General features: G+C 37.5%; 1 protein-coding gene and 1 long non-coding RNA gene across 2 annotated transcripts in view; one reads left to right on the top strand and one right to left on the bottom strand.

Annotated features, from left to right (window-relative positions):
• Positions 1 to 18,736, top strand: part of LOC136247130 (uncharacterized) — a 34,370-nt gene extending 15,634 nt beyond the window's left edge. The window contains exons 2-3 of the mRNA XM_066038754.1: positions 395 to 4,082; positions 18,430 to 18,736. Coding sequence (XP_065894826.1) covers positions 400 to 4,082; positions 18,430 to 18,511 — 3,765 coding nt within the window. The 5' untranslated portion in view covers positions 395 to 399 and the 3' untranslated portion in view covers positions 18,512 to 18,736. The remainder of the gene's footprint in view (positions 1 to 394; positions 4,083 to 18,429) is intronic.
• LOC136244461 (uncharacterized) lies at positions 12,941 to 13,435 on the bottom strand. Its single transcript, XR_010695254.1, has 2 exons — positions 13,255 to 13,435; positions 12,941 to 13,198 (listed from the first exon to the last, which is right to left on the bottom strand). It is a non-coding gene; the product is annotated as an uncharacterized lncRNA (long non-coding RNA).
• Positions 18,737 to 19,073: the final 337 nt, after the last annotated feature.

Raw genomic sequence — 19,073 nt, 5'->3', positions numbered from 1 at the left:
CTTTTGCAAAGTGTGCAAAAAGATGACAAAGAAAAAATTGAAACTGTGGCCACTCTTATCTCAAAAATTGCCGAGGGATTTCTTTCAAATTTGGAATGTGGACTCCACCAACTAGTGGGCAACTCTGCTGCAAATTTGGTTCAAATTAGATAAGGGATCTTGTAGATACAAAGGTATGAAAATGTCATTTCTTATTTCCTGTCAATATACCATGGTGTGGCACGCCTGCTTCTTGGGCCGCATGACACGCTATCATGTGTCTTGATTGCAATTAATTATAGTAAATTGTTCAATAGTTGTGCAGTATTTATGATTAAATACAGTGTATAGTAATAAAGCAATCTTAATCAAATGTGTATATTTAACAATTGTTGCTGCTTAATTTACTTCTCAGAACTAATGATTGGTGCAGCAGTTTTGACAATATGGGTTTATTTGTTCACACTAAATCCTTATGCTGATGGTACAGTTATCACAGTTAATTGGCATTACAATGTTAGTGTTGAATGTTGTGTGAATGGAGCATGTCCTTGTGGCAATCTTTCCTTTGCTTTACAAAATCTGGGAAATGATTCCATTGTAAACATCACATCAGATTTTGAAACACTGATCAGTGACACTCCAATAGGATCAGGAAATCTACATAACATTACGATAACTGGTAATGGTACATATATCTTGTGCTACGATTTAGTACGTGTGTACTGTGAGTTATGTAGTGATGTCATTATTGAGGGGATTACTTGGGATGGATGTTCTACTAATTGGCTTCTTTTCAGTGCTTTCAGTATTAACGTTAGCTACTGCTCTTTTTGTCTCACTGATAATCGTCTCTTCACAGGGTACAAATCATATGGAAGCCTTTCGCTATCCATTCATTTCAGTACATTTGCATCATGTGTTCTTTATCCAGAATATCTTCAATTTGGTGGAATGCATGGTGCTGAGCGCCACATCATTCTAATCGACAATTCAATCTTTCGTGTTAAATTGAGATTAAATCTAGAAGGTGGCTCATTCTTTCATGTGATGATCCTTTCATCTATATTTATTGATTACAGCTCATTGGAAGTATCCACCTCTTCCTATGCCTTACAATCATATGTAACAATCGAAATCAGCAATACAACAATTAGAGGTCAAGGCATTTCATCAATTGCTTCCCGGGGAGCAAATCACACTAACATATCAATCTCTAACACACAATTTGTCAATAACAGCATTCAACGATCAGCTGACCAATTGCGCTACTTTGAGGTAGCATTTGCTATTTCTATAAATGACAATGTTGGGTATCTTACTATGAATAATGTGTCATTTGTTGGAAACAAAGGGCGTGATGTTTTGCTGTGGATTGAGGCACAAGATTTAAAACAAGGCCTTTACATTACATTTCACAAAACACAATTTGTGTCAAACAACTTCACAAGCAGAATAGTAAGCATAAGGCATGCAGCTACTGATGTTAATAATGACATTGTTCGTATAATATTTACACAGTGTACATGGCTATATAACAATGCAGGGAACTCAATTGTTTATGTTTTTAGTTCAAATAGTAGAAATTTTTATGGCAGTTTTGTACTTAGTGATTTTGTAAACAGTACAGGATCTGCTTTACAAATTTTTGCTGATGCTGTAAGTTCCGTAACTAACCATTTCACAAGATGCACATTTGTAAACAACACAAGAGCAGATCATGGAGCTGCCCTTTTTTTAAGAATGCAAGTTCATGTGCTAATTGGTGTAGCTTATAAAAATGGTCCCACATCTAAAGTCACTTTATCTCAGTGTAAATTTAATTATAATGTAGCAGAAAGGAGTATTGTGTACATTTATGACCAACTTAAAGAGAAAACACCAGAAATGATCTTAAACTCATCAAGCTTCATCAACAACATTGGATCTGCATTATATATTTCATCATCTACTAAGTTAACCTTGCATTCACAAAATTTGTTTGAGAATAACAAGGCTGAGAATGGTGCAGCGATATATTTTAATGAAAATTCAGTATTCCAATTATATTCAGGAAATGCACCTTCAGCTAGATTTATTGGCAATAATGCGGCATTTCGAGGAGGAGCTATTTATGTTGATTTCATCCCTTTTAATCAAAACTGTTATTTAGTGTCTGCAAACATAATTGAACATGACACCAACTATACAGCAATTTCTTTTGATCATAATTCTGCCACTGTGGCTGGTAATGATATATACTTTAACTTTCATGAGTCATGTCAAGTAGATGTAAATGGCAGTCATGATGCTGATGAGTATGCTCTGAGTAGTATATTTAGTTACACACAACCTGATGGTGCTATCACTACTGCACCTTATATGGTACATCTGTGTTCAACAGGCTCATGTGATCTCACCAATGGAAGTTATTTTGTAGAAGGACCAAACATGTTAGGTCATCCAATATACTTTAGTGCTCAGCTTTATGATTATTTTTATAATACCAGTATAGAAAGAGTGCAATTCCGAATAACCTGCACTAATTGCAATTCTACATACAGACTATCACATGACCAGTTGCTATTGAATGATGGAAATGAAACGGTCACCGTAAGTGCAGTAAATGCTACTTGTGATGTTGATGATGAAATTGCTCTGAATTTCATTTTAACTTCAGTTCTTCAATTTGAATTAAGACAAATATCCACAACATTGTCATTCAATTTATTACCTTGTTTTAGTGGTTTTGCATTTAGCATCAATTCACAAATATGTGAATGCTACAATGATGATGACAATGTTATCCAGTGTACTGAAAATAATGCTGAGATCAGGCAAGGATACTGGTTTGGTAGTGTCTTAGGTAGACGTACAGTATCATTATGTCCCAACTACTATTGTGATTTTAGCCATCGCAGCAAGACAGGAAATGGATATTACACCATGCCAAGAGAATTAGATGGACAATGTAGACCACATAGAACAGGAGTAGCTTGTGGGGATTGTAGTTCAGGATATACTCTAGCATACAATGCTCCTGACTGTATTGACGAGAGAAAATGTTCTTGGATGTTACCATTAGCAATCGTGTTGACAATTCTGTATTGGATTGCAATAGTAGTGGGTGTGTGTGGGTTAACACATTCCAAATTTAAAATATCTCTGGGACATTTGTATGGGATAATTTACTATTATAGCATAGTAGATATTTTGTTAGGCAATAACTTGTATGTTTCGGATGGAGTTTTTCAGGTAGTTGCAGTGATATCAAGTTTTGCTAAACTGACACCACAAATTATTGGAAAACTTTGTCTCATAAAAGGTTTAAGTGGAATTGATCTTCAGTTTATCAATTACATTCATGTGATAGCCATTTCAATTATACTACTTGGGATTCGACAAGCAGCCAAACGTTCCATGAAGATAACCAAGTTTGCCAAACATTTTATTGTACGGGCTTTCTGCGTTCTCCTGTTGTTGTCTTATACATCACTAGTATCAACCTCACTTCAGTTACTGAGACCACTAACATTTAATGATGTTGATGAGACATTTTCTTATTCCTCACCTGATGTTAAATATTTTAGCGGAAGACATATAGCATATGGCATTGTAGCAATTTTAAGTGCTATAGTTTTTGTGGTAGGTTTACCATGCTTGCTTTTGATTGAGCCATTTCTGAAAGGGAGGTTCAATTTGATTAGAATCAAACCATTTCTAGATCAATTCCAAGGATGTTACAAGGACAAATATAGTTGGTTTGCTGCATATTTTTTCATATGTCGACTAGTGCTTTTCTTAATTTCATATGCTGTCAATAATAATCAAAGTAGAATTTATTGTCTACACACAGCCTGTGTAATTATAGCATTGAATCATATATGGATCCAACCATACTCTGAGCAAATACTTAACATTTTAGATACTACAGTTTTACTAAACATGGTACTGGTTGTTAATTTGAGCACTTCAGGGTTTTCAGAGGCTGCAACTACAGGAATCTCAATAAGTTTGATTGTCATCCCTTTATGTTGCTTTTGTGCAGTCTTGGCTAAAAGGTTAATAACCACTTGGACACTAAGGAAGCAGAACAATCAGGAGTATACGTTTCAGGCTATAAGGTACGTATGTATTTAAAATAGCTGATGTATACTGTGTGCACAATGCAGTTGCAAAGGTTTTACTCATTAATTGTTAATAAGATTTATTTAGTGTCGAACAATCACTAAAATAATTGTTTAGTTTAAGGTTTAAGGAAAAATTAAAAATTAGAAGTTCGATTAAGGATCATAGAAAAAAGTAGGGAAACAAGGAAGGTTGCCTACACCTGCAGATATACTAGTAAACATTTAATCCCTAATCCAGTCTATACCCAAGACCAAGACTGATTTAGGGATTAAATGTTCACTAGTATATCTGAAGGTGTAGGTGACCTCCCTTGTTTCCCTACTTCTTTTTTCTATGATCCCTAATCGAACTTAAAATTTTAAATTTTTCCTTAAGCTTGTTTGTTTACTTTTTTTGTAACATTATTATGACTGGTGAACCCACGCACATCACATCAACAGAAAGGATGGTGCCAAAATTAATGTTTTCATCTAAATGCACACCCCAGCAATCAAAAACTGCTTCAAAAGTGCAGTGGCCATTACACTTCGCTTTCCGCTATGTTCAGCATGTTAAACAGTGCTACAGATGAAAAAACAGTAGAAGAAGTGCCTCTGCAACAATCCGATTACCACGAAAATACACCACTCCGTGAATTATAAGCCCACACTATTAATACCCATTTATTGATCAATCATCAGATGCTAGTGTATAAAACATATGGGTTAAGTGATTATTAATTCATTCAACCATTATGTGAGTATGCTTGAGTGATGTTACTATTATGCCATGTAATCCGCTAAGTGAAAACCAAACTAGCTGCATAATTCTCTTTTTATTGAAATAGATTCGGTAAAACGGGTATTGCAAAAATCACATCATGATCAATAAACCATGAAAGAAGATAGGAATTGAAATATCTAATATGTGACCCAGTCTGGGAAAACTGGTCTTATCGCCTATTTAAAAATATCAAGAAATGCTGATCTTAAGCATTTAGTGTGTTGTAGCTCACCAATGGTTGAAGTTATGCGTACCAAATTTTCACACGTTTTACACCAATTCCTTACCTTCCAGAGCATCCACTGAGCATCCACTGTGCAAGTAACCAACAACTAAGTTTCCTGCCATTTTAGATAGTTTTTGAACTGAGTTTGACTATATCAGGCGAGCTCCAAAATGGGAGGAAGGTGGGGGCCTGGATGGAGGGCAAGAGGCTGTTTAAAAAATTGAAAAAGAAGGCATAGGGATGAACTATACCAAGCTATGGGCCATACAGGTCTCAAAACTGGCTAAAATAAAAGAAAATTTACAGCAGAAGTATTTATTCAACACCACGGAGCTGTACAGCCATATACAGCCATCCCCAGGCTGGCTAGAGCTCCATTAAGGCCACACACCCCACGTACAGATCACCACTGGGCTTGGGAAAAGCAGTCAGCAAAACCAAACCACTCAAGTCTAGCTGATTTTGATTGTGAAATTAGATAGTTTAGCTTTGTGTTCAGGGTGAAAAATCGAGTCTGCTGACATGGGCGATAAGACCGGTTTTCCCAGACCATGTCACATATATTGCTGGATTTATTCTTCATGGAGAGTGCAGATATATTGGTTTTATTCCCGTACTGCAAAGGAAACGTGAGTTATATCTCTGCTCCCAGAGATTCTATACTCTGATTAGCCCACCCTCAATTCAACTACTTTCTCTGCCGCGGTCTGTCCTGTTTTATCCTTCTCCCCAGATAAATCATAGTAGCTATACTGATAAGAGATAAATAATGCAGAAAGCAGCTAAAAAATAGGGTAAACAAATGATATAGAATACTTCTACAGATGTACATTTTTAAAAATTTTGTTGCTATTTTGTTAGTTTCTCTTTTGCATTTTCTTTTACTAAAATTTAGAGTTTTCTGTATGAGTATTGTGTTTGTTGTGGTTATTGTCTACACAGTTGAAGTTTTTTTATCCTTTCATTGATTAATTATAATTAGGGATGCGTCGATTTCGCCAGCAAAATTATTGGAATAATAGGAATACAAGAGCAACAAGCAAAATGCTGGCAAAATAGGAGCAAAATCGAGCAAAATAGGAGCAAAATCGAGCAAAATAGGCGCAAAATAAGCAAAATTTGTTAATCTCAGATCTGTTTCAGACAGTGTGAATGTAACTGCATAACTAACACAAGTAACAACTTACCATAGCTACGTTTAACACTCGTACGTTAAATGAGTATGGCTCTAGCTGAACTTTGACCCGAAGGCGAACCCACAATACATGTTAGCGAATAATCACGTGTGAAATAGTGTCTACAATGGATGTGATAGAACGCATTGACTACAGTTCAAGTGCTGAAAGCGATGTTAGTGAAGTAGATGACAGTCTTAGCATTGTTAGTAATGATGATGACCGTGAATCGTCTCGCGAGTCAGATGTTACAACAACTTCGACTAGTACAACTTCGAGGACTCGTTCTACCGGAAGTGCCAGCAACTCAACGACGCCAACGTCTAGTGGAGTGTCCTTGCTTAGTGTGCTAAAGGCACCAAGTGCATCTGACTTCTCTCGTAAGAGAAAAATTGCCAAAAATCCACCAGCTGGCAGGAAGAGAGCATTACATTCGAATTCGCAGAGCAACCCAAAAACGATCAAGCCCCAGCAAAGAGTAACCGAATATTCCAAGGAACCCTTTACTGTAGCTACTGGAAAGCTTTTTTGCCAAGGATGCCGGGAAGAGTTACCCCTCAAAAAGAGCAGTATTGAGTATCACTTAAAGTCTACTAAACATGCTAATGGAAAGAAAAAGCTGCAACAAAGGAATGTTAAAGACTCAGACATTGCACAATCTCTGCAAAGGTATAATGCAGAAGCTCATGGGCGAGGTGAGACTCTTCCGGAACAACAGCAGGTTTTCCGAGTCAAAGTGGTCAAAACATTTCTTCAAGCGGGTGTACCACTAAGTAAGGTTGACCAGTTTCGTAGTCTTTTTGAGGAGACAGGCTATCGCCTTACAGATCGCAGATTTATGTTTGACCTTATTCCTTTTATTTTAGAAGAAGAAAAGGCACGTATTAAGCAATCACTCCAGGGTCAGTTCTTGAGTGTCATTTTTGATGGTACCTCTCATAGTGGAGAGGCATTAGCAGTCTTAGTGCGCTTTGTAAATGATTCTTTTGAAATTCAACAGCAGCTTCTAGCCATCCAACTGCTTTCAAAATCTCTCACTGGGGAAGAAATTGCACACGAATTGGTACAAGTGCTTTCAGTGTTCTACAGCATTTCTTCCAGCCATCTTATTGCTGCTATGCGAGATAGAGCATCTGTTAACAGTGTAGCAATGAGGACATTGAAGATTGTTTACCCTAATGTAATAGATATTGGATGCTTCAGCCATGCTTTTGATCGTGTTGGAGAGCACTTCAAAGTACCAACCCTGACTGAGTTTATTGGTAATTGGCTAGCACTTTTTTCACATAGCATTAAAGCCAAATTTCTATGGAAACAACAAACAGGAAAGGCAATGGCATCGTATAGTGCTACCAGGTGGTGGAGCAAATGGGAAATTTTTAAGCAAATAATGCTCCAGTTTGGTGATATCGAACCATTCCTAAGTGAAAATACAGACTTAGGCCCTGCATCTCGTCCAAAGTTACTAGCTATTTTAACTGACCGTGAAAAGCTTGAACACTTAAAGCTTGAGCTTGCTGCTGTTATTGATTGGGGGGAGGTGTTTGTTAAGGCTACATATAACCTTGAAGGAGATGGGCCACTGAGTTTCACAGCTTATGAAATAGTACAGACTGTTGTTGCAGCAGTCAGGGCAGCTCATACTCCAAACACTGAAGCTGTTATTCGCAGTATCACTACTCAATCAACTGCACAGCAGAGGCATCGCAGCTATGCTCGAAGCTGTATGCAACCAGCTCTAGATTACTTTCAAGAACTGCTAGATTCTTCCTTAAAGGAGCAAATTTTAGTTTTTAAGGCTGTGAGAGTTTTCAATCCGCACAAGATAGTAATGCTTAAGCCAGATGTTTCTCATGTAAATGCATTGCAGGTTGTTCCCTTCTTTAAGGATGACGAGCTTGAAAATTTGAAGGCTGAACTTCCTTCTTATGTAGCTAAGGCGGATGGTATTAGTGATGAACTTGCTGCTCTGGAATGGTGGAAGCTCAATGCAACTGATTTGCCTTTATGGTCAAATGCTGTAAAGAAGGTCTTGACCATACAGCCCTCCTCGGCTGCTGCAGAAAGGGTGTTCTCACTATTGAATTCAGGATTTGGTGACCTACAAGGAAATTCTTTAAAGGATTATATGGAGGCATCAATCATGCTAAGATACAATCACTAATATCTAAACACCATAGTGTATGTAAACAGTGCTTATTGATTATTACATGTAATTATTATTATTACATTGTACACCAACTATGGAGCAAAATAGATTGTTGACAAGCAAAATATTGAGCAAAATAGGTAGGTAAAAAAAGAATTGCTGGAAAGAAAAATAGGTGAGAAAAAAAGCAAAATAGACTCATCCCTAATTATAATAAAGCTACAGCTTTACTGCATCCAGCATTGAAGGCCTGACAGCAACTTGTGCTGCAGCTTTTGAATTACCTAACCTAATGCAGGACTTAAAACCATTCAGGGGCATCATAAACATGGTAAGTCTCAGCCTTGTTGCTGCTAGTCTAGGGGGTCTGGAGGCATGTATCGTCACAGAAAATTTGAAAATTTTATACTCTAAGATGGCATCCGGAAGTAATTTTGGAATGTAATAACTACTGCATGCAAGGTATATACAGCTGTCTGACAAATTCATTATTCCCATCTCATTGTTAGAGATAAAACTGGAAATGACCAAGAAATACCTCTGTAATACTATGTAACTCTTAAACTTTACCATCAATGAAGAGGTAGACTATAGCTAAATTCATAAAGAGAAACAAAGCCAAAACTAAATATGTGACCGGGCCTGCAAAATTAGGGTATGTGGGCACTAACTACACTCTATCACATAACAGGTCATATCTCAGTGCTGGAATCTTTCAACTATCATGATTTGGTTGTGCAACACACAATTTCAGTCTTGATATAATGACCGCTCATGGTTTCTCATGATTTTCAATAAAAACTCTTAAGGCATACTAAATCACCCTAATTTGAGTCCCAAAACGTATTGTACCTGGTATTAGGTGATCATTAATTAAGTGATAAGGCTGCCTCTCTATTCTTAGCTGGAAGTTGGCAGCTTTCCATATATTTAACTGTGTCACGAATGAGCATGTTGTCATGCATTTTTGAACCAAGCATTGAGATCCATGGAAAATGATCCAGTACACATTTAAAGGTGAGGTGGTAAGGTGAATTTCTGCCTGTGATCTTGTTACAAAGGTTTTTTTGTGAGGTGCATTGTGCAGAGAATAGGCCTGCATCAAATATGGCAGCATAATAAAAGCTGGATTGCTATTCCAGCATACTTCTAGCATATTTGGTGGATATTTCAAAACTATGGAGCTTAATTCCACGAAAATAGATTGATACTCCCTAATAGGGCAGTCAGTGGAAACTGCAAACTGCAATAGAGCACTCAAATGCAATTTACATACCTCCTTAGATCAATACTCTCTAATAGAACAGCCACTCTGTAATTAAATACTCTAATAGAGCATTCACTGATTAAAATGTTCTAAGATTATTGTAAGAAATATTGCTAACCTAGGAGCATAACGCAAGTATAATGAGAACAGCTGAAGAGCATAATAGGTGAACAGTTCCCGAAAGCAATTTGGACAAAAGTTTGAGCATATTTGACTCAGGCCTAGAAGAGAATAAAAATAAGGCAATGTGCTGAGCACTGAATCCTCTGCTGCATGTCTGTGTAATGATATCACTATAAGATGGTAAGTTATTTCGATGATGAATCAACTAGTGCATTGCAGAAGTAGCTTTTTAAACAGAGTGACTGAGTTGGCCTAAATTTAAACCTCAGGTAGCATCAGGTTGGTCTGGGTTTTATTCTATTCTTTCAGTTCTTTTGCACCACCTTTTGGGTATGATTTGTTTATATAATATCTAATCCAAAACAGCCAAGCTGTAAAAAAGAGTGCGGCCCTCAAAAAGGCTATGGTGAAAAAAGATGTGAAATCCAAGGTGGTGGCCAAGAAATGGCTGTGATGGTAGGTTATTGGTAAAAATTTTAATAACGACAATTCAGGTGAATGTTGTGCCAAGACCAAGTGTCACCAAATTCACCTGAATTGTTGTTATTAAAATTTTTACCATTAACCTAACATCACAGCCATTTCTTGGCCACCACCTTGGATTTCACATCTTTTTTCACCGTAGCCTTTTTGAGGGCCACACTCTGTTTTTACAGCTTGGCTGTTTTGGATTAGATTTCACTTCTTTTTGTATTTATATACCCCAAAGCCACTTTACGGATGGCTTTGGGGATTATTTAACCTATCTTCTTTTCTTTACCACAAGAAGAAAAAATGAAGCAGATTTTAAATACGTTAACTATTTCTGATTTTATCAGTAAATGTACAAATTAAATATATATAATAATTATCAGGGGCGGATCCAGGAGCTGGCAAGGGGAGGGGTACAAACAGGGTAAGTTGTAGGTGGTTGGGGAGAGCCAGATTCTCTTACTAGTTCAGTGCTGCAATTTTGAAACAGTAAATTATTACCTCTTAGTAGTGTCTCACTGCTAATTTTTTCCATTTTTGGCCTTTTCAGATGGTTGTGAAGTCTTAAGGGTGCTCTGTACAGTCTGCTTATATGGCCTCCCATGAAATTTAATTTGTTCTATAACTTACAAATGGTTTTAGCAAATGTTCTGTAATTTTTTTACTGGATATAAGCTAACACTAGTACACAGTTTAGTCCAAACCCAACTGCTAAATGTGACTGTCTCTGGGAAAACCGGTCTTATCGCCCATTTAAAAGTATCGAGAAACGTCGGTTTTAAATATTCTTTGTGTTGTAGCTGGCCAATGGTGGTAGCTACGCATACCAAATTTTCACACATTTCACAACAATTTCTTACCTTCCTGATCATCCACTGAAGAAGTAGTCAACAGCTAAGTTTCCTGCCATTTTAGATAGTTTTTAAACCGAGGTTGTCTGTATCAGGTGAGCTCCAGAAGGGTGGGAGGCGGGAGCCCTGGAAGGCGGGCAAGATGGTGTTCAAAAATTGAAAAGAGACGTGCTGGGATGAATTAGGCCAAGTTATAGGCCATTCAGTGCTCAGAACTGGCTAAAATGAAAGGAAATTTACAGCACAGGTCATTGTCCAACACCACAGAGCTGTACAGCCTCACACAGCCATCTCCTGGTTGGTCAGGGCTCCATCAAGACCCCAGACCACTCGTACGGCTCGCCACTGTGCTCTAGAAAAGCAGCCAGCAAAAGCAGACCACTTTACTCTGGTTGACTGTGGCAGTGAAACTTGATAGTGCATTCATTAACCCTTAAACGCGCACGCGAATTTACGAAATATTGCACTGAAATCGCAAGGGCCATTTAAGTGGCCCTCCATATTTGGCACAGAGGTGCGCGCACTAGGATTACGTGATCATGAAACGGTTTAGTGCAACGGAAAGCCACGTTTCTGGGCTTTAATTCGAGCTCAAGAACTTTGTGCTGTGATTAAAGATAAGCGAGATATGGATGAAAATACTGTTGTTGATCAACCTTTCTATAGCAACACCGACGATGACTGGAACAACTCGGACGAAGAGGACTCTTTTGTCCATGGAGAAGACTCTTTTGTCCTTGATAGGCTTACCAGGGAACAAGACGGTAAAATGGCGGACAGATGAATCGGTCCTATCACTTCGCCTGCCATTATAGATGATTATGGCGATGTGGAAGAAAATGATAGTGAGGAAGAGTTCAGCAAGGACGAAGAAGACATTGAGGAAGAGACAAACAATGATTAAGAAGGTATAATGCTTTTCACATGTTTTATAACTTGAGTCCTGCTTCTTCTAATAGCTGATGTGAGATATTGTGAAGGTCATGATGAGTCAAGACATCCTGGACCATCTGGGCTACATAGTGGAGTGAGTGACGGTGGGATGGGTAGCCTGGAAACTGAATACCCCTGCAGTGGTTCTCCTGTGGCTTACCATGGCTCTCCTGTTAGTTCTTCCCTGCGCTCTCGTTCTTCTTCTCCACATGCCCCATTTTCACCTAGTGATAGAGGCAGGGACTACTCACCATGTCCATCTGATCCTTTGTCTAGTAGAAATAGATGGAGAGGTAGAGGAAGGGGTAGGGGAACTGTGTCTCCAATGGATCTTGTGCCTAGTCGAGGTAGGAGGAAAGGTACTGGTAGGGGTACAGGTACCGGTAGGGGTAGGGATTTGGCTATCGATAATACTTATACTCTAGAGTGCTGTTTCACACCTGTGAATGATCGTAGACCATCAAAAGCTTTAGGGAGCAACTGGCTACTAAACTTTTATGTCAGCATAGCTCATGCCAGCATGGAGGACGTCAATCACAGGCTCTTCCACCTCAATCGCCTGCGAGGCTTGAGGAACGCCATTTCATAGAGAACCTTGGGACTGACGGTGACTGTGCAGTGTGCTCTGACCGGAAGACACATAGAAAACGTACTAAGTATGGCTGCGTAAATTGTGGAATGGTTCATTTATGCCTTGAAAATTGTTTTAAGATATACCACACCAAGGAAAACTTTAAATAAATAAGGGGTGTATGCTATTTACTGTGTCTTAGACTTTTTCAGGTTCAGCCGATGTATATAGTTTAGATGTGTTGACAGTATTATCAGTTTAGTTATGTACAGAGCTGTTTGTAATTCAGGTTTTTCCACGATTGTGTTTTTTTTTCTCTGAAATCACTTGGATCGGTGGTTTCTAAATGAGGCAAACCCTTTACTGAGTAAAGATCCCAGCTCTTTAGTGTATATATTTCATGTACATTTTATGTTTGAAAAGTTTTTCAAATTCTAATGCTAATAATAATACTTTATGTTTGATGAACAGTGCATGATAAAATGGATTGCTGTTGGTATTTGATTGACCAGTCACCAGAATACGCCTTGGCAGCACGTTGAAACGCCACAGTGATTGTGTTGGAGTTCTTTGTTACATGCCTACAGGGTAAAAATAATTATGAGAATACGACAATTTTTTTTCAATTCACAACTACCTGAGAGTTGTAGCTATGTCACTGGAATTTCACCACCTTGTATCAAGGGTACCACCCTTTCTAAACACCAAGTGTTGAGGCGAATGGACAGAGGAGCTGCCTACCATGATGATTATTTCCAAATGATGCACGTATTGCTGTGGATAAATGGAGAAGTATTATTGATAAAAACGTAATAATAATATTGGGTAAACCCCAGGTTATCCACCGTCTGTGTACCAAGTTACAAGCTGATACATCAAGGATTTTTACAGATACAGTCGTGTAAACACGTGCGGTTACTTCGCACAATTGTGTGAATACCACAAGTTTTTTCTAAAATTCATAAATACCTGAGAGTTGCAGCTATGTCAATGGAATTTCACCACCTTGTATCAAGGGTACAACTCTTTCTCGACACCAAGTATTGAGGCGAATCGCCAACGGAGCCACCTACCATGATGGTTATTTCCAAGTTATGCGCATATTACTTCGGATAAATAGAGAAGCATTAATGATAAACAATTGATAGTCATGATGGGTAAACCCCAGGGTATCCACCATCTGTGTACCAAGTTTCAAGTTGATACGTCGAGGATTTTCAGAGATACAGCCTTGTAAAGACGCGCAATTATTTTCGTGAAAGTAAGCATAAACTTTCGTGCGTTTTCGGTGTAATAAATAATAAGGCCATTATAATGGCCTTTGCGTGTTTAAGGGTTAAGCCTTGTGTTTGTGTGAAAAAATCAAACTTCCTGTCTTGGGCGATAAGAACGGTTTTCGTAGATCCAGTCACAAATTTGCTTTAGAACATGAGTTATAGTTTTTCCCTTTATACTAGAACTAGTCCTACAGTTTACGCACAAGAGCCTTGATACTTTTGTGATACACTATGCTAAACAGCACAAACCATCGTGCATTTTAATTTTTGTCTTTTAGCTTCTCAATCATCACATATTTATCTTTCGGGTTGACACTCCCAGAAATCCTTTTCTTTACTTTCACGTTATTCATCATCTGGACTTGCTATTTCAAAATGGCAAACGCTCTTCTTTGGCAAAATTACTAAAGTAGCTTGTGTGAAAATTTCATGTCTATATGATTAAAAATGACAGACTAGTTCTAATTTAAGTGAGAGGGTGTAGAATAGCAAGATGCGTGTGCTTGTTGCTATGGGATACCTAATTTACAGGTACTACTAAAATGCGTCAACATGTCACAGGCTAATTAAGTGACCATAATATTTCTTTTAGTTCAAAACAGACTATGTCTTGGGAAGCCTTGTACGAACTGTACAGAGCACCCTTAAAAGCTGTTTGAAAGGCTCTGAATCTATTAAACAACAGCAACATGATAATTATTTTTAGAGGCGCTTAGTACGGACGAAGGTGCTAGGTGACTAGGTTAGTTAGTTTGACTTTCGTTTGCTTTAGTTTGTAGTAAAATGTGCATATTTTCATGAGTTGATAAACTGATCTTGGCCTGACATTAAGTTTAGCAGCTATTTTAATCAGAAGCATGGCTGGCTCCTCCACATTTTGAATGGGGGGGCATTTGCCCCAAATTCCCCATCCTGGATCCGCCATTGCTTATATTTATTACATGTCAATTATTCCCCACAGATAACTTGTTTGCAGTTGATCACTCTACTGGGTGACTTGAAATGTAACTGAAGTCTCTACAAGGTGATTTGCTTGTAGATGAACTCTCTGCAGGATTCTCTCTACAGGGAGACATGTTTCTAGCTGAACTCTCTGCAGGGTTATCTGTTTGTAGTTGAACTCTCTACAGGGTGATTTGTTTGTAACTGAACTCTCTACAGGGTGAGTTTGTTTGTAGCTGAACTCTCTACAAGGTGATTTGTTTTTAGCCTATCTCTCTACAGGGTAACTTGTTTACACAGTAGCTGAACTCTGTACAGGGTGGTTTCTTTGTAGCTGAACTCTCTACAGAATGATTTGTTTTCAGCTGAACTCTCAACAGGGTAATTTGTTTGCAGCTGAACTCTCTACATGATAGTTTCTTTGTAGCTGAACTCTCTACAAGGTAACTTCTTCTAGCTGATCTCTCTACAGGGTGATTTGTTTGTAGCTGAACTCTCTATGGGTGATTTGTTTACAGCTGAAGTGCTGCTGAACTCTCTACATGGTAGATTTAATAGCTGAACACTCTACAAGGTGACTTCTTCTCTCTACAGAGAAATTTGTTTGTAGTTGAATTCTCTACAGGGTGATTTGTTTGCAGTTGAACTTTCTCCATGGTAGATTTTTTGTAGCTGAACTCTCTACAAGGTGACTTCTTCTAGCTGAGCTCTCTACAGGGTGATATTTTTGTAGCTGAACTCTCTACAAAGAAACTTCTTCTAGCTGATCTCTTTAATTCTCTTCAAGGTGACTGCTCTATTAGAGTATCTCGATCTCGCACTTGCTACACCAAGTTGGATTTCATGTTATAACTCTGTGGCTTTAAGTCTGATTCTTCTGCACCATTGAAGAGCCTTTCTAAGATGATTACTCCATCTGTACAGCAATTTACAAAGCATTACTCCTAGCTGTTTTTCTGGTAGGTGTGGCAAGTTCCAATTTCCTTGAAATTTGGCATACAGAAGGGGGTACAAAGACACATCTTAGTACCAAGTTTGTGCTGGAATACGATTAACAGGCAAAGAGTTATTAGCGATTATTCACAAAAACAACACCAAATTGTTGTCACACCTACAGGGTAAACCACTTATGGGAAGAAGCTGCAAATCGGTGGGTGGATAGGTTAACTATTCAACCTCAAAGCTTTTGTGGTTTGAATGAAATTGAGCTAAAAAACACGAAGATGCAATGAAAAAACCAATAGTGTGTAACAATTATGCAATCAAGGCTAGCTAATTCAAAAAAAAACAAAAAACGACTATGTGGAGTTGGCAGTTTTTGTAAGTTTACGAAAAGACGAAGAATAAAAAAAAACAAAGTAACCAAGCCAATTTTTGAAGTTGCATATCCCGAGAACGCTTGAAGCAATTTTGCTCAAACTTGGTGAATAGAATACTGACATTGGCAGGCGTGTCCACAGCAAAATCATCTTGTTTCGTTAAAGCAGCACAGATTAAGGAGGTATGAAAATCATGTTTTCTTTTTTCCTGTCAATGTACTCACGGTGTTGCGCGCCAGCTTCTTGGGCCACACAGCGCACTACCATGTGTCTTGATTATATGGTATGCACTGACAAAAAGACAAATTTGGATTCAAATAAGTTGATGCTGTGCTACCTCTAAAATCCAGGCACCAGTTTATACTACTCCTTGAACTCTTTATATGACGGCATGCTGTTGTAGCTATACACATCAATTAAAACTGAACATAATTATTTCATAATTCATCAATTATTTTGTAATTCACCAATCACATTGTTATGCATCACTAAGGAAGCATAATTTGATCAAACCACTTTAAACCATAAATTATGCACAGAAGTTGCTTCTCAACTGTTTTATAATCTAACGTGTTTTCATACCCAAATTCTCTAGACAAAGCCCATGCATCGACCATCATAGACATTTCAGTTTCATCGTGCACGTCACTGCTAGTAAGTTTGATGCTGTTTTATGATCTTTGAAGACTAGCAGTGTATAAAGAATACTTAGAAACCATAAAAACATGCTGTCAAACAGAAGGCACTTAGTAGTGATTGCTTTAAAGTGTGTAGTTACTTTGCTTGAGTTAGCGATTTCTGCTACAGAACTACTTTCTAATGGTTGTGCCAACAACTCAATAGTATAGCCCACACCAAAGTAAGCATAACAATGACATAATTGAAACTAAAACTCTGCCTTTGATGCTGTAGCATCATTGTGACTCCTCCACTTAGTTGTTTACCTTTATAGGTTGCTTTTGTACTTACTTGAGAAAGCTACTTGCTTGTGAGTGTACACAATTGAATTGACTGGTGTACATTAGGCGAAATGTGTTTGCGTACTACATAACGCACAAAGATTGCTGAGAGTCAAAGTTACTCTTGGTAGCTAAATTTGCAGACTTGCAATTTGAAGCAACTGCATTTCAAGACAGTCTAGCTTACTACACAGTAAATTCAAATGGATCAATTCAACCTCCATGGGTAAATTTAAACTATAGAAATTTTGGTTTAAAAGAACATCTAATGGTGGTTGTAACCGGAGTAGGCATTTCAACTAAATCAGTCAATATATAGGGAAAGTCACTATAACTGACAATTCCAATTTACATTTAACTGAACCGTATATAAGAACATTTGGAAGTAACATGAAGTTTTTTAAATTCTGAAATGTTTGTTTAAAGAACAAGAAGTGCATTTACTGCATTATGAGGCTTTACATCATCCCATACATTAATTTTATTGTTGTTACGTATACAGTACCACCAGTACCAGTGTGCACTTTACTTTCACATTAATATAAAATAAATCATAATACGTTATCCCAGTATATAACCATTGGAAACGAACCTTGTGAACCTCTTTTTGCTGGTACTTTATTTATGAGTGGTAGGGTAAACACAAACTGGGTAAATATAGCCCATTTAACATTTGAACAACCAGTGTTGGGAGTAGCGCATTACATAAGTAACGCATTACATAAGTAACGCATTACATAATATTATTACTTTTGTGGTAACTAAGTAATATAATGAAATACACTATAAAAACAGGTAGTATAACTCAAGTTATTTTACTTACAAATGTAACGCGTTACCTAAGTAATATAGTTACTGTAATGAATCTAATATTACGTAATATTATAACTACAAGTAACGAAGTTACTAATCTTGTTAATAATCCACTGAGTAATGCCTAGCCACAATGAAGTAATGAAGCCTACTGAATGAAGCTTATTCACAAGCTTCTTACTTATAACCAAGATTTGCACATTGTCCAACAACGCAATCATGTCACGTGATAAGGTGGTAGTTTCACACATGACAGCGTAAGGCTGTGGACACAAAGTAATATAATATGTAATATTACTATAGTTACTTTATTTTATTGGTAATATGTAACTGTAACTAAATAGTTCAGTTGCAAGTAATATGTAATATGTAACTAGTTACTTTTAAAAAGTAACTTGCCCAACACTATGAACAACTATTGAAGAGAAAAACTCTCGTTATGTATAGCTGTAATGATTAAACTGTCACTTATGTGGCTATTATATTTATGTGCTCTATTTAGTGTGGTGGACAAACGCATTGATGGACATTCTGAGCTTCAAGAGTCTTTTTTGATGGTGGATAATGAAAAGATTGATAACTAAGAAGCTTGAATCATTGCAATATTGCAATACAGTAGCTGAACTTGTAATGTATGCATGTGTTACATCTGTTGTATGTATTAACCTCTGTTCCTATTTTATGCACACACATAGATGATATACACAAGATAGTAACACGTAGCTAATGTCTTATTTTTACTTGTTAGTGAGCTGGTTCATATTTACATGTGTACATTATAAAGCTAAAGCTTGGTGATTATGTGCAAAGTGGAGCATAATGGTATGCATGCTGAACATTACTATCATATCCGACCACTATAATGACCATCACAAAACTTGCACTCTTCAAGAGCATGTTTCATGATGAACATTAATTTTATATGTAGCTATAGCCCAGAATCATGTGTGAAGTGAATAGTGCAAATATAACTAATGGCTACAGTGTCTTTTTGAGTTGATGTTGTGACCACATCAGTAATATAGCCATCAACGAGGCATCCATATAAGCCTTGACATAATTATTATGCTCATTTTTTACCTATCTCGCTTTTGCATGAGCAGTGCTCATAATCTATATGAAAACAGTCAGGCTGTGAAAAAAGTG

The sequence above is a fragment of the Dysidea avara genome, chromosome 2 (assembly GCF_963678975.1).
Source record: "Dysidea avara chromosome 2, odDysAvar1.4, whole genome shotgun sequence".
Taxonomy (NCBI): Eukaryota; Metazoa; Porifera; class Demospongiae; order Dictyoceratida; family Dysideidae; genus Dysidea; species Dysidea avara.
This window is presented reverse-complemented; position numbering and strand designations above follow the sequence as displayed.